This window comes from Myotis nattereri (assembly GCF_964212035.1).
Source record: "Myotis nattereri genome assembly, chromosome: 17".
In the NCBI taxonomy this organism is placed as follows: Eukaryota; Metazoa; Chordata; class Mammalia; order Chiroptera; family Vespertilionidae; genus Myotis; species Myotis nattereri.
This window is the reverse complement of record NC_138092.1, coordinates 46,471,862-46,496,186: the sequence shown is the minus strand read 5'-3', so window position 1 is coordinate 46,496,186 and position 24,325 is coordinate 46,471,862. Positions and strand designations below refer to the sequence as shown.

Below are 24,325 nucleotides of genomic sequence, written 5' to 3'. Positions count from 1 at the left end.
TTTTAATTATATGCAACTAACCTGAAAATGTTTTACATAAAAACTGTGTAAAAAGGTATTGGATTAAAAAAATTCTTCAGGGGTAATGTTTAAAATTTTTAAATGCAGGACATATAGTAGTCAAGACAATATTAAAAAAGAAAAAATTAAGTTGGAGGATATCCACTACTTTATTTCAAGGCTTAATATAAAGGCAGAGTAATCAAGACAGTGAGGCAGTGATATAAAAATAGACAAAAAGATGAATGGAGCAAAATAGAGAGTACACAAATAAACCCACACATATTTGCTCTACTGATTTTTAACAAAGGTACCAAGGAAAGTCAATGAGAAAAAAGGAGACTTTTCAGCAAGTGGTGCTCAAACCAAAAAAGTGAGGGGGGAAAATACCTCCAACCCTTACTTAACACTATACACAAAAGTAATTCAAAATAGATTACAGACCTAAGTGTAAACGCTAAAAACTATAAACTGCAAAGCATCTTGAAGAAAAATAAAAGAAAATCTCTGCACTCATGGAATAAACAAATATTTTCTACATAGGATATAGAAAGGAGGAACTAGTTGGAAAATTGGTAAAATGTACTTCATCGAACTTCTAAAACTTCTGCTCATTGAAAGATACTGTTAGGCAAATGAAAAGGCAAGCATCACGGCAGTGTATGGCTGCCTCTTTGTATCTCTCCTTAAATCTACAACTAGTCAAACACCTATAATCCAACAAACATTCCTCTGCTCAACACATTAGAATACCTAAGAGATCAGCACATTAATACATTAGAAGGTGGGCATATTATAAGATGTACGGGAGGCAGGCTGGGCGGGTAGAACAGAGACAGTACCTATACCTGCTCTTCCCTGGCCACCATGGTTAAGCCTGTGGCCGCAGTGAACAGAATAGCAGTGGAGGAGACAGGGTATGACCTCTCACAACACAGACTACGATAGAGGAGAGGCAGCAGCAGTGTCAGCACCAAGAATCCGGCTCCCTCCCCCAAGCACAGAGGTGCTCTCACCACCAGAAAGACTGGTAGCAGCAGCAGACACATCTCCAGCCTCCCACACACAGTGCAGCAGTGCCAGCTGCCACAAGGAGCCAGGTAGCAGCCTGATTAGCTAATGAACGGGGTCTCCTCTCATCTGCCACCTCCCCCCAATGATGGTGGTGCCCTGAGACACAGGCAACCTGAATACGGCGAGGGCACCCACACCAGTCACCCAGGCAGCGACTCCCACAACCATAGCAATGTCCCCACCTACTGTGACCTGAGAGGCACAAGCAGCTCATGTTACAGAAAACAAAAACTTGCACTATTGCACCCTCTACTGAAAAACTAAAGAAAGACCTTTATTATCAACGTGTTGAATTGTTAAAATTAAAACAGTACCTAACTACGTGTTCACTATTCTAATGCACTGGCAGAAGAAACCATCAAGTACCATGAACAACCAAGATAACAAGGTATCACAGAAAAAATGAAATTCTCTAGAAACCCAACTCAAAGTCATAGTGAACTAAATGATAAGAGAATTCAAAATAGCAATCTTAAAGAGACTCAATGACATACAAGAACACTCAGAAAGGCAGTTTGATGAGCTCAAGAATAAAATAAATGAACAAAAGTCATACTGTACAAAGAGATTTAAACTAGGAAAAAGAACCAAACAAATTCTGGAAGTGAAGAACTAAAATGAAATGAAGAATGTATTACAAAGCACTGGAAATAGAGAAGACCATATGGAAGAAAGAATTAGAGAGCTTGAAGATAGAAATTGTTCAGATGGAAGAGGATAACTAAGATATCTTTAAAATGAAAGAACTCTACGAGAACTGTCTGATTCCATTAAGAAGAGCAACATAAGGATGCTGGGTATCCCAGAAGGAAAAGAGATGAAGAATGAAACAGAGAGCCCATTCAAATAAATTATCGATGAGACCTTCCCAAGCCTAGGGAAGAAACCGAACACACAAGCATAAGAAGCCAGCAGAACACCTAATTGTCTCAATGCAAAAAGAATTTCTCTCCAAGATACATAGTATTAAAACTGTCAAAGGTTCATAATAGAGAAAGAATTTTCAAGGCAGTGGGGGGGAGGGGGAAGTAACCTACAAAGGGAAAACCAACAGATTATCATCAGATTTTTCAGCAGAAACTCTACAGGAGAGAACAGAACAATATATTCAAAATATCAAAAGATGGTAATGGCCAGACAATAATACGCCATATAACAAAGTTATCCATTAGATATGAAGGAGAAATAAAGGCTTTCAAACAAAAACTGAGGGAACTGACCACCAAAAGACCTGCACTACAAGAAATGTTGAAAGGGGCTCTTCTACCTGAAACAAAGAGACAAAAGTACATAAAACTGAGTAAAGTGAACCACACAGACAGAATAAGAAAAAATGCAACTACATTTCAGAAGAGGGTACTAAACCTATAATTATACTATAAAGTTTAAAGGGGGAAAAAGCAGTGAAAACAACTATAGCTACTTCAATTTCTTCACAAACACACAATATAAAAAAAGATAATTTGTGCTAATCCAAATATAAATAGGATGAGGTAACTGGTGGAACCGGTATAGGCAAATGAAGATAATATGCTATCAGAAGAAACAGGACTATGTTTTCAAACTGATATATATACTTTTTTTCACTTTGAAAGAAATATATTTATCTCACCTTTTCCTGAACAAGTAAATGGCTTTGGTCATTTGTACAAAGATTCTAAAAACTGGCTTTCAGCCAAATGAACGTTACCATGACAAGCTTGAGCTCTGACTCAATCCTGTGAAGTCTGCTCCGATGGCCTAGGCTGGACATCTAAGCCTGGAAGACGCCTCTGGCAGCTCCACGCTTTCCTCCCCTCCCCTCCTCAAATTGGTATTTTAAACTATTCTTATGGTAACCACAAAACAGAAATGCAGAGCTCAGACATGAAACACTAAAAAGAAGGAAGTGAAGAAAAACATTAGAAACCACCAAACTAAAACAACACACAAAAACACAAGGTAAAAGAACCAATGGAGCAACCAGAAAAAAAGTATAAAATGGTAACAGTAAGCCCTCATATATTAATAAACAACCTAAATGGAAATGGAAATCAAAAGACCAAAAGCAGCTGGATGAATTTTTAAAACAAGACCCAACTATATGCTGCCTTCAAGAGACTCATCTCAGCTCCAAAGACACAGACTCAAACTGAAGGGGTTGAAGCTGATATTCCAAGCAAATTGCATCCAGAGAAATGTGGGGTAGCCATACTTATATCACACAAAATAGATTTCAAGAAAAAAATAGTAAAAATTTAAAAAAAAACATTTAAAAATGATAAAGGAGATAAAAATCCATCAAAACGCACATCATTTATTAATATACTAGAGGCCCAGTGCACAAATTCATGCATGGGTGAGGTCCAATTGGAGCCAGGCCTGTCGGGAGGAGTAGACGGTGGGTGATTGGCTGGTGGGCCCTGCCCCCAATTAGGGTTGGGGGGCCAACTGGGGGCAGGGGAGCCGTGGGGAAGGGTTGTGGGTGGTGGGCCATCTGGCTCTGCCCCCGAATGGGGTGTGGAGGGGCCAATTAAGGGTCAGTGGCTGGGGCAGGGGCTGTGGGAAGTTGGCCAGCCAGCCCCTCCCCTGATTGGTGGGGGGGGGGGCAATCAGGGGTGGAGCTGGCTGGGGGAAGGGGCCGAGGGTCAACTGGGGTGGTGGGGGCTGATCAGGGGTGGAGCCGGCCATGGGGAGGGGCTGTGGGCCGTGGGCTGACCGGCCCAACCCGCAAATGGGGTGCAGAGGGCCAATCGGGTGCCAGTGGCCTGGGGGAGGGGCCATGGGTGGTTGGCCACCAGCCCTGCCCCTGATTGGAGAGGGGAGCCAATCAAGGGCAGAGCTGGCTGGGGGGAGGGGCTGCAGGTTGGCCAGCCGGCCCCGCCACCTATTGGGGTGAGGGGGGCAATAAGGGCAGGCCCAGCCGGGGGGGAGGGGCTGCAGACCGACTGGGATGGTGGGGGCCCATCGAGGGCAGGGCTGGCCAGGGGGAGGGTCCTAAGCTGTAATCCAACATCCTTAGCACTGTTGGGGAGGCAGGAGAGGCTCCCACCACCACCGCTGCATTTGCCAGCCATCAGCCCCGCTTGTGGCTGAGAGCGCTCCCCCTGTGGGAGTGCACTGACCACTAGGGGGCAGCTCCAGCATTGAGCGTCTGCCCCCTGGGGGTCGTGCACATCATAGTGACCGGTCGTTCCGCCATTCAGTAGATTTGCATATTACCCTTTTATTATATAAGATATGCATAGCCCATGGACACAGACAATAGTGCGGTGAAGGCCTGGGGTGGGGCAAAGGGGAAAAAGTGGAAGACATGTGTAATACCCTGAACAATAAAATTTTTTTAAAAAGGGCTAAAATTAAAAAGACCTACAATACCAGCTGTTTATAAGGATGTAGGGTGACTAAAACTATCATGCATTGCTGGTGAGAATGTAAAATGGTACAACCAGCTTGGAGAAGAGAAGAGTTCAGCAGTTTCTTATAAAGTTTATAAGAAAAACCATGTGACACAGCAATTCCATTTCTAGGTTTTTACTCAAGAGAAATGAAAACATATGTCCACAAAAATACTTGGTCACAAATGTTCTTCGCTATTTCATTTAAAATAGCTCCAAACTGGAAACCATGTAATGTCCATAAACAAACCATGATATATCCCTACAGTGGAAAACTATCTGTGTCAAAGTTCAGATTGGTCTTCATGTGAATTTAACTACCACTTATAACATTCAAATTTAACTACCACTTATAACATTGCTGCAAACAAAACTTTTATTGTGACCCTTCACTTTTCCTTCAAAGCCAACCTAAGAAATCTAATTCCATAACAGCCAGGCTGAACAGCAGGTATTTCCAGACACCTTCAGATGCTCTAAACCAGCAGTCGCCAATCGGTGGTCGGCGGACCACGGGTGGTCCGTGAGGTCCGAAAGGTTGGCAATTGCTGCCCTAAACCACAATCCCAAGCACATTCTCTTTAGCCAACTGAGACATGTTTCCAAACTTGCAGGCTCAACCACATTCTATCTAGATGGAAAACGCCAGCCCAGCTGGTGTGGCTCAGTGGTTGAACATCAAACCAACCAGGAGGTTGCTGGTTCAACTCCCGGTCAGGACACATGCCCGGGTTGTGGGTTCAATCCCTGGTAGGGGGTGTTCAGAAGACAGCTGATCAATGTTTCCCCCTTGTGGATGTTTCTATCTCTCCCTCTCTCTGAAATCAATAGGCGGGAAACACCCAGGAGCAAATGGGCTCTCCCTGTTCTTGAAGTAACACAAACACAAGCACCCTATTTAACAGCTCAACTCTAGGGAGATGTGTTTCCTCAACCCCACCTGGATCTCTCTGGCTCAAAGAAGGCCAGACATCCTAGCCATTCTTTCCTTCCCCTCCTCATTACCACTTCTGAAGACTCTTGACTCTAAGGCCCTGATCACATCTGGTATCTTCCTAGCTTTCTTTCAATCCTGCTGCTAACCAGATGACTGAATAATAACCAAGCTTTTTTCCTTTAAATACTACAGAAGCTAATGAATCAACTTGTACTTATTATTCAAATGTGTTATGCACAAGATTGGAGTTTACTTTTTTTGCATGGAAAAAATAGTTTTAAATGTTAGTTAAATTTTAGTACCTGTTTCAGAAAAGAGTCCAGAGCTGAATGTGCAGCTTTTTTCAATTCTATGTTTGTGTGGCTGCACCATTTTGACATGACTTCAAATAAAGAAACGTAGTTATCCAGAAGGCAGGTGCTAAATTGAGATGCGTGCAGGGTAAATAAGCATAAGCCAGCTGCAAATGCAAATATCATTGTATTTAAAATAGGACCACAAAATGCACAACAAAGAACCAAGAAGGCTTCAGTACATGTCAAAATTAAAACTATTCATGAAGACCCGGTATCACTGCACTATAATGCCCTAAGGTCCTGACCAGAGTTCAAATGCAGCTATCCTCCACTTGAATCACCAGGTCCATGATTTCACCAATTACCCCCAAAGCTCAGAAGTAGGAGCAAACCATCTGTATCCCCTAAATTATGCTCTAAAGTAATTTTTTCTAAATCATGTAATCTAGGTGTGACCATCTCAACCAAAATGTGTGCTAAACACAAAGTCCCCCAAAACCTCGCCTCCTTCTCCTCTCCTAAGCTACTTTACCTTCTCCTTCTCTGCCCTCCCCTCTTCTCTCCTCTCCTTTTCCCTTAGACCAGTGGTTCTCAACCTTCTGGCCCTTTAAATACAGTTCCCCAACCATAAAATTATTTTCATTGCTACTTTATAACTGTAATGTTGCTACTGTTATGAATCGTAATGTAAATATCTGATATGCAGGATGGTCTTAGGCAACCCCTGTGAAAGGGTTGTTTGACCGCCAAAGGGGTCGCGACCCACAGGTTGAGAACCACTGCCTTAGTCCAACTGCATATGGCATGTCAGCCTCAGACTCAGGGCATCCAGGCATCAGCCCTAGAGCCACATTTACTTTCATTTATAGTTTAAGTAAAAGTTTACTAAAGACATTAATTTAATAACAAATTATTCTACTTCATTAAATATAGAATCTTACCTAAGGGCACTGCATATCTCTTCAGATCAATCTATTTAAAAAAAAAAAATTACCATCAATGTTTGACAACCACAAGTCTCAACTGTAAAAGAATTCAAATAATATGAATTCACCTGAGGATGAATTGCCTTTAATGCAAAATCAAAAATCTCCCTTGAAGTCTGGGGATCTGGGGAAAGAAAAGAAGTTCTGTCATAAATCATAACATTATCATCTGACACACCTCACAAATGACTTTACAAGTAACTTTATTTCAGACGGCTTGACATCTATATTAACCCCAACAGTCTCTTGGAAATTCAGGAATAACAACTTCTATCATTAAGTTCAGCTAGAGAGCTGCAAATTATTATTACTGCTGCACAATTGTTATTTCAGTAAAGTAAGAAAACCCGGAATAATAAAGACATAAGCTTACGTTTCAACTTACTCACAAACTGTTAGCTAATCTCTGAGCCTCCGTGCTCTCATCTGTGAAAGGGGCACTACATAGTTTATTTTAGAGATGTTTGGAGAATTAAAGGAGGCCAAACACATTATTCTTTTTCCAATACTCCCACGCATTTATTCTACACATAGTAAAAGCCAACTAACTATGGGAATTACAATAATGAAAATAGGATCTTTGACCTTAGTAAACATATTATCTAAAAGGGGAGACAAAACAGGCAACCAATTATACTCTGAGGCTCTAAATCCTGGCCTGATTGACATCTCAGTTACTTGTATAACTGTCTCCCAAGAGTAGTCACTGCAGCTGTGCAGAAATCATGCTTTATTCATCACTGAGTTCTCTGCTCCTGTAACAGTGAATTGAAAACAGCAAAGGCTCAAGAATGGTGGGCTCTGATTGCCAGGATTGATATATTTGAAAGCACAGCCCAGACGTGATAGAGGGTGAAGGGGTCAGAGAGAAACACTGGCATGTTTGGAGGATAACGCCATGAAAGACATACAAAAAAAGCTACTTTGGCATAAAGAACAAGGAAAGATTTCTTCCGGCAGTGAGTATTCAAGACAGGCTTTATAGGCAAGGTAGCACCTGAGTTGGACCTAAAAGAACAGGTACACTAGTTGGGGGAAAGGTCACTCAGTAGAAAGTGACAGTGTAACAGAAGTGTGCAGACACAGGGCACCAGGCACTTCTGGTCTAGAATGAGTGAGCTTTGTGAACATAGTGGAGCCCAGAGATTAAAGGGCCTGAGTGCTCAGCAGTGGGAATGAACGCCTCCTCAGCCTCCATGCCTTCTCCCAGGCTTTGCTTCCCCTGTCCACTCTCCTGTGCCCATCTCTCCTTTCCCGTGGACTGCTTCCTCTACAAGCATACTCAACTGAAGCGGCCCTTGTTGAGCTGGACCCACGCTGCCACTCTGGTTTCTTTGCATTCAGACCCCTCCCAGAGTAAGGCAGTACCACACTTCCTCGTCCAGATTCTCCTTATATCCTTGCCTTAGTCTCTCTGCTCTTGCTCTCTAGCTAATCTTGCTCACACTTATAGCTTTACATATTATCTCTATATTGAAGACTTCCTAATTTGTATCTTGAAGTCTAATTTCTCTTGCAAGATCCAGTTTTACATATGCAACTGCACAGTAAACATCTAAGCTTGGATGTTCCATAGTTTCCAGGTTTTTGACTGAAATCTGGTCCTTTCCCATCCCACCCAGCTTAAAAACCAGATTCAGGCAGTCCCTCTTAAAAGGCAGGCAAACTAATTTACATGGTCCTGCTCCCTTTGAGCTCCAGTGCTTGGCAGGGGCATTGGGGAAGCCAAGGACATCCAAGGAGGAACTGGACTGTCTGGCCTTGGGGCAGGAACTCGGGGGCAGTTTTCTCCCAGACAGAGGTGCTCACAGGGGTCATTGTTCCCATACTGAGACCTCCCCCACCACAGAGTGGACTGGCAGCCATATCTGAGTTTCCATCAGCCTGGCCCACACTGTTTGCTCTGCCCTGGTGATACCCTGAGACTCCACCCCAGCCAACTTGCAGCCCTGCCCAAGCAGTTTGCAGATGCTTTTCCATATGAATAGCATGTCCTGACTCAGGGCTCAGACTTTCCTAAAATCTCTTAAACAAGCAGCATCTAGCATCAGCATGCCCCATACCTAACAATAAGAGGCCCAAGGCCCAGCACTAGCACCAGCCTGCCTTGCTTCACAGCTTGGCCTCACCTGGGCACCTCCAAGCCCAATACAAGTATCAGCGATCTGCAGATCGCTTGGTAGCTCCTGCCAGGTGGTCCCAGGCAGTGGCTGACTTTGCACCTCTCTGGAAGCCCTAGAGCCAGTGCTCCCGCTGGACAGCTTCAGACCATAACAGATTACAACTCTACACATCCACAAGCACCACACTCAAGGGGCAGACTCAGTGAACACCAAAGCCCCCCTAAAGCAAGTCCTGCTCCATAGAGGTGCACAGCAGCTCTTCCACTGTAGTCACAGCTGTTCCTCACAGCCAATTGGCCTGGACGTCAACTCCTCCAGTGAGGCCAACAGCAATCAAAGCTCAACTACAAGACTGTGCACACAGCCCACACAGGGGCACACCTAGAGTGCCCAGCTCAAGGGTCTGGGGAGGCTGAGCCACTGGGCCTAACAGGACACCTATTAGACAAGGCCAGGCGACACAGCAGCTCTACCTAATACAGAGAAACAAACATAGGGAAGCAGCCAAAATGAGGAGACAAACAAACATGTCACAGATGAAAAAACAGAAGAAATCTCCAGAAAAAGAAATAAATGAAATGGAAGCAAGCAAATTACTGGATACACAGTTCAAAACAATGTTTCTAAGGTTGCTCAATAATCTTTTTTTTTCCACTTTTTTTAAAATTTTATTTTATTATTGCTCAAGATTCTTAATGAGAGCTTCTAGGGACTCAAAAAATCCTCAAGGGACTTAGGAGACATTCAAGGATCTCAGTGAGAAATTCAAAGACATGAAAAAGGACCAGGCAAAAATTAAGCATACACTAACTGAAATAAAGAATAATTTACATGGGGGGGGGGGAGGTTGAGGGTTAATGGGGGGGATGAGGACACATTTGTAATACCTTACCTAATAATAAAAAAAAAAAGAATAATTTACAGGGATTCAACAATAGAGTAGAGGATTCTGAGAATCATATCAACAATTTGCAATATGAGGAAGCAAAAAACACCTAATCAGAAGAGCAAAAAAGAATCCAAAAATATGAAGATAGTGTAAGTGTATGCTAGAACAACTTCAAGCATACCAACATTCGCATTATGGGGGTGCCAGAAGGCCAAGAGAGAAAGGTAATGAAAAAATTTGAAGAAATTATGAGTGAAAATTTTCCTGCCTGGCGAAAGAAATGAACTTACAAGTCCAGAAAGCACAGTAAGTCCCAAATAAGAGGAACCCAAAGAGGTCCACACCAAGACACATCATAATTAAAATGCCAAGGATTAAGGACAAAGAGAGAATCTGAAAAGCAGCAAGAGAAAAGCAGTTAGTTACCTACAAGGGAACACCCATATGACTTATGTGCCCTGACCGGAAATTGAACTGTGACTTCCAGGTTCTTAAGCCAATGTTCAACCAGTGAGCCATACTGGCTGGGCTCAAAATACTTTTTATAAGCAGTGCAACGAACTCAGTGAGAACTTTTAACAGATGAAAAAGGAGATAGAAAACATAAGGTAAGTTAAAAATGAAGAATCTAATAAGTGAAATGAAGAATACATTAGATGAAATTGATAGATTAGATCAGGGGTCCTCAAACTTTTTAAACAGGGGGCCAGTTCACTGTCCCTCAGACCGTTGGAGGGCCGGACTATAGTTTAAAAAAAAAACTATGGCCGAAACCGGTTTGGCTCAGTGGATAGAGCGTCGGCCTGCAGACTGAAGTGTCCCAGGTTCGATTCCGGTCAAGGGCATGTACCTGGGTTGCGCGCATATCCCCAGTGGGAGATGTGCAGGAGGCAGCTGATCGATGTTTCTCTCTCATCGATGTTTCTAGCTCTCTATCTCTCTCCCTTCCTCTCTGTGAAAAATCAATAAAATATATTTTAAAAAAATAAATAAATAAAATAAATAAATAAAAAACTATGAACAAATTCCTATGCACACTGCACATATTTTGAAGTAAAAAAAACAGCCGAAACCGGTTTGGCTCAGTGGATAGAGCGTCGGCCTGCGGACTGAGGGGTCCCAGGTTCGGTTCCGGTCAGGGGCATGTACCTGGGTTGCGGGCACATCCCCAGTGGGAGATGTGCGGGAGGCGGCTGATCGATGTTTCTCTCTCATCGATGTTTCTAACTTTCTATCTCTCTCCCTTCCTCTCTGTGAAAAATCAATAAAATATATTTTTAAAAAAAACAAACAAACAAACAAAACGGGAACAAATACAGTATTTTTATTTACATGTGGCCCGCGGGCCGTAGTTTGAGGACCCCTGGATTAGATGGTATAGAGTAGTGATGACGAAACTTTTGAGCTCGGCGTGTCAGCATTTTGAAAAACCCTAACTTAACTCAGGTGCTGTGTCACATATAGAAATTTTTGAGGAAAAACTAAGATGGCGGCATAGATAAACACCGGGAAATTGCTGCTTCCCGCAACAATTGATAAATGCATCAAAAACACAAGGTGGACATCATCCAGAACTACAGGGGGGCTGGCTGAGTGTAAATTCTACAACTAGAAGGAAAGAAAAGCATGCTGAGAGCCAGAGGAGCTGCGGAGGTGGAGTGCAGAGGTACGGGAGCTCCCGCGCGGAAAGGGGCTGGCACCTGAGGGCGCGGCTGTCTTTTTGAATCCGGAGGGAGACACAAGCTCCCGATGGCTCTGAAATCCGGTTCCGGGAAGTCTCTGGGAACCCAGGACTCATACGGGGAGAAACTGGACTGTCTGGCAGCGGGCGAGCTTGAGAGCGGCTTTCCCTCAGAGGTGCTTGCAACCATTGCCGGGACTCTGGGACTCGCGACTCCTTAGGGCAGGGCTGAGGCTCCGCCATAGCTGCTCTCTCCGCCCTTTGATTCCTTGAGACCCCGCCCCACCCAGGCTGAGGCTTTTGCATATGAATGCCCTGGCCATTTGCAACCTGTAATTACCTAACAAACTGCAGCTGGGCAAGACAGACCTAGAACTTCCAAGAGATGGCCCAAGGCCCCACAGCGGCTTGCATTGCTTCACAGCTGGGCCTCATCAGGGTACCTCCAAACTCCAAAAAAGGAAGGGGAAGCTGCAGTTCTCTTCATGGCTCCTGCTGTGTAACCTCAGGCAGAGGCTAAATTAGCACCTCCTTAGATCCAAGAGCCACTGTGCCCAGTGGTCAGAGGGGGGACATCCAGATCACAACTCCTCAGATCCATAAGGGACACACTCAGGGTGCAGTCTCAGTGAGCACCAAAGCCCCACTGAAGCAAGTCTTGCCCCAGAAGGGTGTCTCCAGCACAGAAGTTCTCCCAGTGCAGACACAGCTGATTCTCACTGCCAATTGGCCTGGAGGTTAATTCCTCCCAGTGATCCTACAACAACCAAGGCATAGCTACAACAAGACTGTGCACAAAGCCCACAAGGGGGTGCACCAAGAGTGTCCACCTCAGGTAACTGGGGAGGCTGAGCCACTGGGCCCTACAGGACACCTAGCACACAAAGCCACTCTATCAACTCAGGGAAGCAGCCAAAATGCGGAGACAAAGAAACAGGTCACAAATGGCAGAAATGGAGGAAAGCAAATGACTGGATATAGAGTTCAAGGCCACGTTTATAAGGTTTTTCAAGAATTTTATGGAAACCGCCGATAAATTTAATGAGTCCCTCAATAAGTATAGTGAGACCATGGAGGACATGAAAAAGGACGAACTAGAAATTAAGCATACACTGACTGAAATAAAGAATAATCTACAGAGATCCAACAGCAGACAAGAGGATCCCAAGAATCAAGTCAAAGATTTGAAATACAAAGAAACAAAAAATACCCAACTGAAAAAGAAAAAAGAAAAGAGATTCCAAAAATATGAAGATAGTGTAAGGAGCCTCTGGGACAACTTCAAGCGTAACAACATCAGAATTATAGGGGTACCAGAAGAAGAGAGAGGGCAAGATATTGAAAACCTTTTTGAAGAAATAATGACAGAAAACTTCCCCTACCTGGTGAAAGAAATGGACTTACAAGTCCAGGAAGCTCAGAGAACCCCAAACAAAAGGAATCCAAAGAGGACCACACCAAGACACATCATCATTAAAATGCCAAGAGCAAAAGACAAAGAGAGAATCTTAAAAGCAGCAAGAGAAAGACAGTCAGTTACCTACAAGGGAGTACCCATACGACTGTCAGCTGATTTCTCAACAGAAACCATGCAGGCCAGAAGAGAGTGGCAAGAAATATTCAAAGTGATGAATAGCAAGAACCTACAACCAAGATTACTTTATCCAGCAAAGCTATCATTCAGAATAGAAGGTCAGATAAAGAGCTTCACGGATAAGAAAAAGCTAAAGGAGTTCATCTCCACCAAACCAGCATTATATGAAATGCTGAAAGGTATTCTTTAAGAAGAGGAAGAAGAAAAAGGAACTCTTACCATTTGCCACAGCATGGATGGAACTGGAGAGCGGATAAATACCACATGATCTCACTCATTTGTGGAATATAATGAACAACATAAACTGATGAACAAGGACTGATCCAGAGACGGAGAGGCATTGATTGGACTGTCGGGCTTTGGAGGGAGGGTAGGGGAGGGTGGGGTAAGGGGGAAAGATCAACCAAAGGACTTACATGCAGGCATATAGGCCTAACCAATGGACACGGACAATGGGGGGGGGGGTGAGGGCATGAGCGGGGGGGGAGGGGGGTGGGTAGAGGGCAATGTGGGGACAAGGACACATATGTAGTATCTTAATCAATAAAAATATATTTAAAAAAAAAAAGAAATTTTTGATATTTGCAACCATAGTAAAACAAAGATTTATATTTTTTATCTTTATTTTATATATTTAAATGCCATTTAACAAAGAAAAATCAACCAAAAAAATGAGTTCGCATGTCACCTCTGACACACGTGTCATAGGTTCGCCATCACTGGTATAGAGTATGGAATGAGAGATTTGGAAACAAGGTAACAGAAAATGCCCAATCAGAACAGCAAAAAGGAAAAAGAACCTTAAAAAATAAGGGTAGTTTAAGTGAACTCTGGGAAAACATCAAGCATAACAACATTGGAATCACAGGAGTGCCAGAAGGAGGAAAGAGATAACAAGGAACTGAAAACCTATTTGAAGAAATAATGACAGGCCCTAGCCCATTTGGCTGAGTGGATAGAGCGTCGGCCTGAGGACTAAAGGGTCCCAGGTTCGATTCTGGTCAAGGGCACGTGCCTGGTTGCAGGCTGGATCCCCAGTAGGATGTGTGCAGGAGGCAGCCGATCAATGATGAGATAGAAACATCAATTTCTATCTCTCCCTCTCTGAAATCAATAAAAATACATTAAAAAAAAAAAAAGGAAACAATGACAGAATACTTCCCTAACCTGGTAAAGGAAATAGACATACAAGATAAACCCAAAGAGGTCCACACCAAGACACATCATAAGTATAATGCCAAAGGTTAAAGAAAAAGAGAGAATCTTAAAAGACAGTTACCTGCAAGGGAACTCCCATAAGACTGTTATTTGATTTCTCAACAGAAACTTTGCAGGACAGAAGGAATTGGCACAAAATACTTAAAGTGATGAAAAACAAGGACTTACAACCATATTTGCTGTCATTTACAATCGAAGCACAGATAAAGAACTTCCGATATGGGGCGGAGGGGGCTTGCCCGGGGTGGGGGTGGGGGGTCATCAGGGAAAAAGGAGACATATGTAAAACTTTAGACAATTAAAAAAAAGAACTTCCCATACAAGAAAAAGGTAAAGGAGCTCATCACCAGCAAACTAGTAGTACAAGAAATGTTAAAGGGACATCTTTAACAAGGAGAAAAAAAAAGATAAAAAATATGAAGAATAAGATGGTAATAACTACATACCTATCAATAAACCCTTGAATATACATGGATTAAATGCTGCAAGCAAAAGACATAGGGTGGCTGAATGGATAAAATAAACAAGACCCATACATATGCTGGGTCCAAGAGACCCTCTTCAAGATCAAAAGACACACACACTGAAAGTAAAGGAACTGAAATAGATATCACCTGCAAATAGAAACAAAAACAAAAAAAGCTGTGGTAGCAATACTTACATCATCAAAATAGACTTTAAAACAAAGGCTATAACAAGACACAAAGAAAGAACCAACAATTCCACTTCTGGGTATTTATCCAAAGAACCTCAGAACACAATTTCATAAAGGCATATACACTGTATATCACTACCTTCACTGCAGCATTACTTACAATAGCCAAGATATGAAAACAACCTAAGTGGCCATCGGTAGACTAATGAATAAAGTAGAGATGGTACAGACACAATGGAATAGTCATAAAAAAAGAATGAAATCTTGCCGTGGCCAATGCAGCTCAGTGGTTAGAGTGTCAGCCTGCATACCAGAGGGTCACGGGTTCGATTTCTGGTTAAGGCCACATACCTGGATTCCAGGTTCAAATCCCACCCTCAGCCAGGGTATGTGCAGGAGGCAAACAATCAATGTGTCTCTTTCACATGAATGTTTCTTTCTCTCTCTCTCTCCCCCTATGCCCTCCCTTCTACTCTCTCTAGAAAGCAATGAAAAAATATCCATGCCCAACCAGCGAGGCTCATTGGTTGAGGGTCGACCTATGAACCAGGAGGTCACAGTTCGATCACTGGTTAGGGCACATGCCCAGGTTTTGGGCTCGATCCCCAGTGGAGGCTGTGCAGGAGGCAGCTGATCAATAATTTTCTCTCATCATTTGCCGAAACCGGTTTGGCTCAGTGGATGGAGCGTCGGCCTGCGGACTGAAGGGTCCCGGGTTCGATTCCGGTCGGGGGCATGTGCCTGGGTTGCGGGCACATCCCCAGTGGGGAGTGTACAGGAGGCAGCTGGTCGATGTTTCTCTCTCATTGATATTTCTGGCACTCTGTCTCTCTCCTTTCCTCTCTGTAAAAACTCAATAAAATATATTTAAAAAAAAATAATAATAATAATAATTTTCTCTCATCATTAGTGTTTCTATCTATCACTCCCTCTCCCTTTCTCTCTGAAATCAATAAAAAAATATTTTAAAAATGAAAGCAGGTTCTCCAACAGATATCTGCACACCCATTTTCCAGCAGCATTATTCACAACTAGAGGCCAAGTGCATGAGATTTGTGCACTCGGGGGAGGGGGTCCCTCAGCCCAGCCTATGCTCTCTCGCAGTCTGGGAGCCCGTGGGGGATGTCCAACTGCAGCTTAGCGCTGTCAGTCGGACATCCTTAGCATTACCGTGGAGGCGGGAGAGGATCCCACCACTGCCGCTGCGCTCTCCAGCCGTGAGCCCAGCTTCTGGCTGAGCAGCGCTCCCCTTATGGGAGTACACTGACCACCAGGGGGCTGCTCCTGCATTGAGCGTCTGCCCCCTGGTGGGCAGTGTGTGTCATAGCAACTGGTTGTTCCGCCGTTTGTTCTATTTACATATTAACCTTTTATTATATAGGACTAGAGGCCCGGTGCACAAATTCGTGCATGGGAGAGGCCCCTCAGCCTGGCCGGCGATCTGGGCCAGCCAGGGGGAGGCACCCCAAGAGGTTGGCCGGCTGCAAGAGGTTGGTTGTGGGAGCACACTGACCACCAGGGGGCAGCTCCTGCGTTGAGCATCTTTCCCCTGGTGGTCAGTGCATGTCATAGCGACTGGTTGACAGGTCGTTCCGGTTGTTCTGGTCGCTTGGTCATAACAGTCACTTAGGCTTTTTTATATATATAGATAGTGAAAGTGTAGTAGCAATCCCAGTGTCCATTGATGTATAAATAGGTTAAAAAATGTAGTACATGTACTCATAAAATTGAGTATTAGCATTAAAAAGGAAATTGTGACACATATTACAACATGGATGAACCTTGAAGACATTATGCTAAGTGAAATAAGCCAGCCACAAAAAGTTACATATCATGAGTGCATTTATATAACCTTCAAATAACAAAATTCAAGATGAAGATAGATCAGGTGTGGTTACAGTAGGAAGGGGGAAGAAGGAGAGGTGAATGTGGCTATAAAAGGTTAGCAGGAAGAATCCTTGTGGTGGTGAACTGGTTAGTATCTTGACTGTGGGGGTGATACACAAATCTACACATGATAAAACTGCACAGACCTAAATCCAGATATAAAAGTATATGCACATAAAACTAGTGAAACCTGAATAAGGTCGGTAGATTTTTTTCAAAGTCTATTATGTTGGTAGTGCTATTATACTATATCACTAGCCAAAACTGGGCGAAGAACATACATAATCTCTCTGTGTTATTTTTCACAACTGCACGTGAATCTGAAATTGGTTTAAAAGTTAAAAAAATAAATGGGCAATTTATTTTAGACCTACAATTTTTGAATAAAGAATCAAGTGAAGTCAAGCAATACCTTCTTCCATGGATTTAGTGAAGTTGCACATAAGTGATGACAATCCCTTCAAACATCCTGCTACAACAGGTAGTTTGGGCTCTCTTACTGTTGACGTCATCTAAAAGGAAAGTTTTAAGAAGATACCATTAAAAAAAGAAAAACACAACCAAATCTATGGAAGCAGAATATCATAAAGTTTACATACCTGGGTCTTAAGCTCGCCCAGAAAAGCCCGGAACAGTTTTTCTGAATTATTTATCATCTCACTAGGATGAACTTCCCCTAATACTCCTAAAAGCTCATATATTTTTTCTAAAACTGAAAAAATAATTTTAGGTAAATAAAGATTAAAAATGACATTTAGATAAATAACAAAAATTTACAAATAAGAAAATGAGAGGATGTTTAGTTCAAAGCAAAACATACAAAAATCCAGTTTTATGAACTAGAATATTTCCTGATAAGTTTTATGCAAATCTAATATCAAAAACAAATTACATTTAACATGTGTTGTGAGATTTATATTTAAATAAATCATTTTATAAAGATTAAAATTTTTATAAGCAGAAGTCTTTTTTTTTAATTTTTTTTTTAAATATATTTTATTGATTTTTCACAGAGAGGAAGGGAGAGAGATAGAGAACTAGAAACATCGATGAGAGAGAAACATCGATCAGCTGCCTCCTGCACACCCCCCACTGGGGACGTGCCCGCAACCCAGGCACATGCCCCCGACCGGAATTGAACCCGGGACGTTTCAGTCCGCAGGCCGACGCTCTATCCACTGAGCCAAACCGGTTCCGGCAAGCAGAAGTCTTTACCCGTTGTTTTTGTAGGTTTCCATTTTAGTTTATTTTCCGCAAAAAAGGATTCACCTATAAACCTTTTAAGTACCTTGACATAGACAAGCCTAAGTCTTATACTAATAATTTTAATGTTAACTTGTTAAAATATTTTAAAATAACATTTAAATGCATCTCACCTGTATCTGGTATTTTTGTTTTCAATGCAAGCTCTCCATAGAATTTGCTAAATAATTCTCCAACTCTAAATTCATCCATGAGTCTAGAACTTCTCAAAGTCTGAAGTAACTAAAAAAATACAAATAAGCATTGGCTCAAGAGGAAAATAATGAAAAGGCATCAACTACCTAAGTAAGTATGTATACAGCAAAGTTCCAGAATCATGTGTCTCCAGGGGACTTATGTTTGGTCTCTCAGACTATTTGATAGGTAGGGGCTAAGGTGGCGATATAAGAACAGAGGGGAGCTACAAAGGGGAATAGGGTGTAAACTTAATTTTACTTTCCAAGAAACCAGGAACATGACTAAAACCATTCTCTTGGAGGCACTTAAGGACCAACAAGACCCAACGGAATTCTAAAATAGAGATGCAAAAAGAGAGATCCATCTAAGAGAGAGCTACAAGTGAGACAGAGTCCCAATGACTACTGAAATACATTATACAGACCCATTCTCATGGTAAGGTTCTAGGAAAAAACTCAGAGATACAATGAGATATATTTTGGCAATTCTTAGTAATTTTAAGAGAAAGGGTAATGAAAGTAGTGGAGGAGCAGTAAATGTCTTAGTTATTTTCCCCTTCATTCTCCTCAAAACCCCAAATACTTCTTTTGCTACCCAGAAGAGACTGAGAACAAAATACCAAAGTATTGTTGGGTGATGATTGGGAAACGTGCATTTTATCCACACAGAAATGTCATTCGAGCCTATCCTCCAATGTCTCTAACCCAAAATTCCAATTTTCAGTTTTTTAAGTTATGTGTTTAATATAGAATGCATGTATTTAGAAATATAAAATTACCTTAATAAGAAGTTCAAGGGCTGGAATCTTACATTTAGCAGCTTTATCTTTTGTATAAACACTGGTACAAGTATTCTAGGTTTTAAAAGGAGACATACCAAAAAGTCAGTAAGATCTAAAACTACGTCTCTGAGAATAGTAATACCAATATGTGCCATAACACAATTTATTATTTAGCTGTTAAAAATAACATCAGAGTATATAAATATACAGAATTAAAATTACTGAAAACACTGATGCAATATGCAATGGGAGTAATATTAATAACCAAAATAACAAAATCGATGGGGACCCAGCAGGATAAAAAGAAAAAAGTTAAAGTTATTCCTCTTTCTGTATTTCCCACAGCACTTGTTGCCATATATCAAGAAAGAAAGAATGAAAAACAAAAAAGGTAACTAAAGCAATTCGGAGAAGAATGGCTGGCCTCTACAGTGCAGTGCAATGAAAGCAGCAGGAGCTTTGGAAGGAGGCAACCTAGCGCCAAGACTGGAGTGAGTTTCTTAACTTGTACGCTAGAGAGGTGAAGTATAACAAAGATTTGCTAAATATTAAGGGGCAAACTACACATTAAAGAACTTTGTAAACTATGAAGTTCTCTATAAATGTCACTCCTACCCTTGAGACAATGTTTTTAAATATTAAGATTCCGATCAAGAAAGATTAGAAGTCAAAAGAGAATAAAATCAAAATCTGCTAAAAAAAAAAAAAAAAAAGACTGATAAATCATTAAAAACATTTTCTATATTAGAGCTACTTATAATTTACTAGAGGCCCAATGCATGGGATTCGAGCACTGGGGGGCGGGAGGGTGACCAGCGGGGATCGGCCCATTGTGGGAGCGCCGCTCATACTGGTCAGCCAAGCAGTGCTCCCACTGTGGGAGTGCAATGACCACCAGGAGGCAGCTCCTGCGTTGAGCGTCTGCCCTCTGGTAATTAGTGAGTGTCATAGCAACTGGTCGACCTGTCATTCTGCTGGGCTTTTATTATATAGGATAAGATAACTTCCTATAAATTACCATAAACTAGATACATACTTCTTCATCAACACTGAGCATCCAAGAACAAGAAGCAAATTTGGACAAATAAAAACAACTTACTTCAAGATGCGGCACTTGTTGAAAGCATAAATATGTCTAATAAACAACAACTTAATTTATGATTACTAGTTCCTTAGTAAGTTATGAGGCAACCTTAGGGAAAGCATGTTGAAAGAGAATGGGGGGCATAAAGCAGGCAAATTTTTCAGACTGTTGTCAAAGAGAACATGAACTATAAGAAATATGAATCGCCCTAACCAGTTTGGCTCAGTGGATAGAGCGTCGGCCTGCGGACTGAAAGGTTCCAGGTTCGATTCAGGTCAGAGGCATGTACCTTGGTTGTGGGCACATCCCCAGTAGGGGATGTGTAGGAGGCAGCTGATGGATGTTTCTAACTCTATATCTCTCTCCCTTCCTCTCTGAAAAAAATCAGTAAAATATTAAAAAAAAAAAAAGAAGAAAATAGATTTTTTTTTAAAAAGAGAAATATGAATCTTACCCCTTGGGAAAAATTCTTTAAAATTGTTTTTTAAAGTGTTCTGAAATCTCCCCACATTCAAAAATACAACTTATTTTGACTTTTTTTATTTTTTTTTATTGATTTTTTACAGAGAGGAAGGGAGAGGGATAGAGAGTCAGAAACATCGATGAGAGAGAAACATCGATCAGCTGCCTGCTGCACATCTCCCACTGGGGATGTGCCCGCAACCCAGGTACATGCCCTTGACCGGAATCGAACCCGGGACCCTTCAGTCCACAGGCCGACGCTCTATCCACTGATCCAAACCGGTTTCGGCTTATTTTGACTTTTTATAAAAGCATTACTGATCCTATGTATAAAAAAAAAAAAAAAAAAAAAAAGTTATCAAATAGTTTTTGACAATGGCCTTAGCTTATTAAATCTAAAAAAAAGAATAGTCCACTTTATTTCTAACACAATCAAGCAGAAATAAAAAAACAGAAATTAAATAAAAATTCAAGTTGAACTCATAAATTAAAATGAATATTGGCAAAACTATGTTTTCTCCTCCTTACCTTAATATCAAGAGAATAAGGTGTGATCTTCTGGCCAATTTTTTCTAAGAAAATACATAAAAATTTTAGGGTTTCTTCTCGACAATCACGAAACTATAAAAAAAGAAATACACATTGTGGTAATATGAGTAAGATTAAGAGTCACTTCAACATAAAGGAATATGCAAGAAAAAAAAAGAAAATGTCAACTTACTTCATCAATGCTAAGTGATTTCCGAACAAACACAAGCAAACCGAAATCTTTGGAAAAGACTAAGGAAGTCTGTAATGCTGGACAAAAAAAAAAAAGAGGTAAGAGAGCTACCAAGGAGCACTCCATCAACCCACCCTAAAGGGATTGCATGGTTCTGAATTCACCTTTTTAAGCGATAATATGCTGACCTACGGCTGATGCATGTAGGCAAGAACAACAAAATTCTAGATGTTCCACCGGGATGGGTGGCTATGTCACACCTGTAAATTTACTAACTTTACAAGGGGAAAGGAAATTAAGGTTGCAAATGGATTTAAGGGTGTTAATCAGCTGACCTTAAAATGGGGAGACAATCCTGGATTACCTGCTGGACCCAATGTAATCACATGAGAGAGCCTTCAGCCGTGGAGGGAGGAAGCGTAGACACGGGAAGACAGAAGAGCAGGAGAGATTCCTGGCATGAGAGTTACTTGACCCCCTATTACTGGCTGTAAAGGTGGAGGGAGGCGGCCAGAGACAGAAGAGATGTGGGTGGCTTCTAGAAGCAAGGAATGTCAACAAGAAAAAAGGGACCTCGGGTCTACAATGGCAAGGACCTGAATTCTGCTTAAAAACCTGAATGAGCCCTAGCTGGTTTGGCTCAGTGGATTGAGCGTCGGCCTGCGGACAGAAGGGTCCCAGGTTCGATTCCAGTCAAGGGAACACGACGGGGTGGGTTTTGGGCTCAGTCCCCAGTGGGGGGCGTGCAGGAGGCAGCCGATCAATGATTCTCTCTCATCACTGATGTTTCTATCTCTCTCTCCCTCTCCTCCCTTCCTCTCTGAAATCAATAAAAAATATATTAAGAAAAAAAAACCTGAATGAAAAATAAAACGAATTCTCCCCAAAAGCCTTCAAAAAGTGAAGTGGCTCTGCCTGGTACCTTTGCTTCAGCTTGGCGAGACCCGTGTTGGCTTCTGATTACAGAACTGTAATATTAACAAACCTGCGTTGCTTTAAGCAGCGATAGAAAACGAATGCACTGCTCTATAATCTCTCAAGTGAAAGGACATGCATTGAATATTCGGAGTAAACTTGGAAGATTTTTTACATAATTCTGATAGTTGTTAAATTTTTCCCCATTAATATATCCTTGACAATATAGATACTATTGTAGCATCCTGTTTAAGGTATTGTTTATTTCTCCACTACATTTATTTTTTAAAATAAATTTTATTGACTTTTTACAGAGAGGAAGGGAGAGGGATAGCGAGTTAGAAACATTGATGAGAGAGAGACATCGATCAGCTGCCTCCTGCACACCCGCTACTGGGGATATGCCCGAAACCAAGGCACATGCCCCCGACCGGAATCAAACCCGGGACCCTTCAGTCCGCAGGCCGACGCTCTATTCACTGAGCCACACTGGTTAGGGTTATTTCTTCACTACATTTAGCAACGACCTCTTAAGAAGAAAATCTCACCTGTCTTTTAAGAAGACACACCAAAGAGAAGTTCTGCTTTTTTTTTTTTAAGGGATATCATAGACGTTTCCAAGCAGTGATGTATTTTTTAAGTGCTTTAAAAATGCAATTTTACTACAAAAAATACCTTCTCATCCAGGCATTGCTAAAAAGTTAAAAGAACAGTATGACTTTTCAGTTTTACTTCTGTAATGTTCCTCAAAAAGTAGGAACAACAAATGGAAAAGTTTGAAAACCGGTGAGTGTAGGCCAAATTACGGTGAAAGAAAACACTTGACTCTCGTTCTTTCTCCCCACTTTGATAGCAATGGTTGGCAAATTTAGGGCATTTTCACCAACTTTCGTTTTAAAATGCTTCTCTGGTGTTAAAAGCATTTGCCTAATGGCTTTTTATACATAGCTACCGAAAGTATGAGGACCCACAGCCAAACATCTGGACTTCAAAACTCCGCGGGAGAGACGTGAGACTGCGAACCTGCAGCCCCGCGGAACCCCGGCATCACCCCCGCCCCGGCACCGGGCGCCCCACGGTACCCACCCAGCACGGCGGGCCCGGCGCTCAGCACGCACTCCTGCCCCAGGCCCCGAATCAGCTGGTGACTGGCCAACGCGGCGCCGCAACGGTCAGCAGCGGACAAGGACTCCTGCAGCTGCAGCAGGGAGCCCTGCACGCCACCTGCAGGGTCGGCCATGACGCCCAGCCTCCATCCGCCAAGAGCGCTCCCTAAGCCCCGCCGGAAATGTAGCGGCGCAGAGAGGCGGGGGCGGAGTTCCCCGAGCCAGGGCGGGGCTCGCGGGGCGGGGCTAGCGGGGCGGAGTTCCTAGAGCGGGGGTGGGGCTCGCGGAGGAGGGCGGGGCTCGCGGAGTTCCCAGGGCGAGGGTGGAGTTCCCGGGGCGGGGCTCGCGGGGCGGGGACGGGGCTCGCGGGGCGGGGCTAGCGGGGCGGAGTTCCTAGAGCGGGGGGCGGGGGCTCGCGGAGGGGGGCGGGGCTCGCGGAGCGAGGGCTGAGTTCCCGGGACGCGGCTCGCGGGGCGGGGGCGGGGCTCGCGGGGCGGGAGGCCTTCTCTGTAGGAATGGCCGGCTTAGCAGTGAACTGCTTAGAGTTCTGACAGGCGGAGGAGTGCGTGGCACACGGCACACTCAGCGCGCGTTCACTGAAGCTTAGGGAGAAACAGGAATCCCACGGCGCGCCCAAAGCTGGGGTCTTTGGCCGAGATCTACAGCTTATCCCCTGATAAAGAGTGAAAATGCATTTGGAGCGTCTTTAGAAATGAAATGCTTAAGGGATAAACAAGTACATTTTACTTGGCCAACGACCCGGTGCAGACCAGCCCCAGCGTGAACAAGGTCTGGGGCGGCGGGGGGGGGGGGCGGGAAGTCCTGGATTTCCCGCGAAACTGCCGCCCGGCACTGGGTCAGACCATCTGAAAGGAGGGGGGGCACCGCGCGAGGCCTGCGCCCGCCTTCTGCGAGGCGCCGTGGAAGGAGCTCCGTCCCCCCTGTCGGTGCGCAGTGGCGCCTCTCGGAGGCGGAGCCACGCTGAAGCGCCGCTGTGATTGGTGAGGCGCCGCGGGAGGCGGGGACGACGGTGACGACTGCGCGGCCGGCGGGAAACCTGGCGCCAGGCTCGTGAGCTGTGGGAGTGCGGCTTCGGAGC

At 43.2% G+C, this 24,325-nt stretch overlaps 1 protein-coding gene across 1 annotated transcript in view; it reads right to left on the bottom strand.

Moving 5' to 3' along the window:
- PRKDC (protein kinase, DNA-activated, catalytic subunit) overlaps positions 1 to 23,360 on the bottom strand; it is a gene marked incomplete at its 5' end in the record, with an annotated part of 203,039 nt that extends 179,679 nt beyond the window's left edge. The window contains 10 exons of the mRNA XM_081110966.1: positions 5,691 to 5,848; positions 6,626 to 6,656; positions 6,739 to 6,794; positions 17,130 to 17,229; positions 17,317 to 17,429; positions 18,094 to 18,202; positions 18,936 to 19,010; positions 21,013 to 21,105; positions 21,206 to 21,282; positions 23,207 to 23,360. Coding sequence (XP_080967092.1) covers positions 5,691 to 5,848; positions 6,626 to 6,656; positions 6,739 to 6,794; positions 17,130 to 17,229; positions 17,317 to 17,429; positions 18,094 to 18,202; positions 18,936 to 19,010; positions 21,013 to 21,105; positions 21,206 to 21,282; positions 23,207 to 23,360 — 966 coding nt within the window. The remainder of the gene's footprint in view (positions 1 to 5,690; positions 5,849 to 6,625; positions 6,657 to 6,738; positions 6,795 to 17,129; positions 17,230 to 17,316; positions 17,430 to 18,093; positions 18,203 to 18,935; positions 19,011 to 21,012; positions 21,106 to 21,205; positions 21,283 to 23,206) is intronic.
- Positions 23,361 to 24,325: the final 965 nt, after the last annotated feature.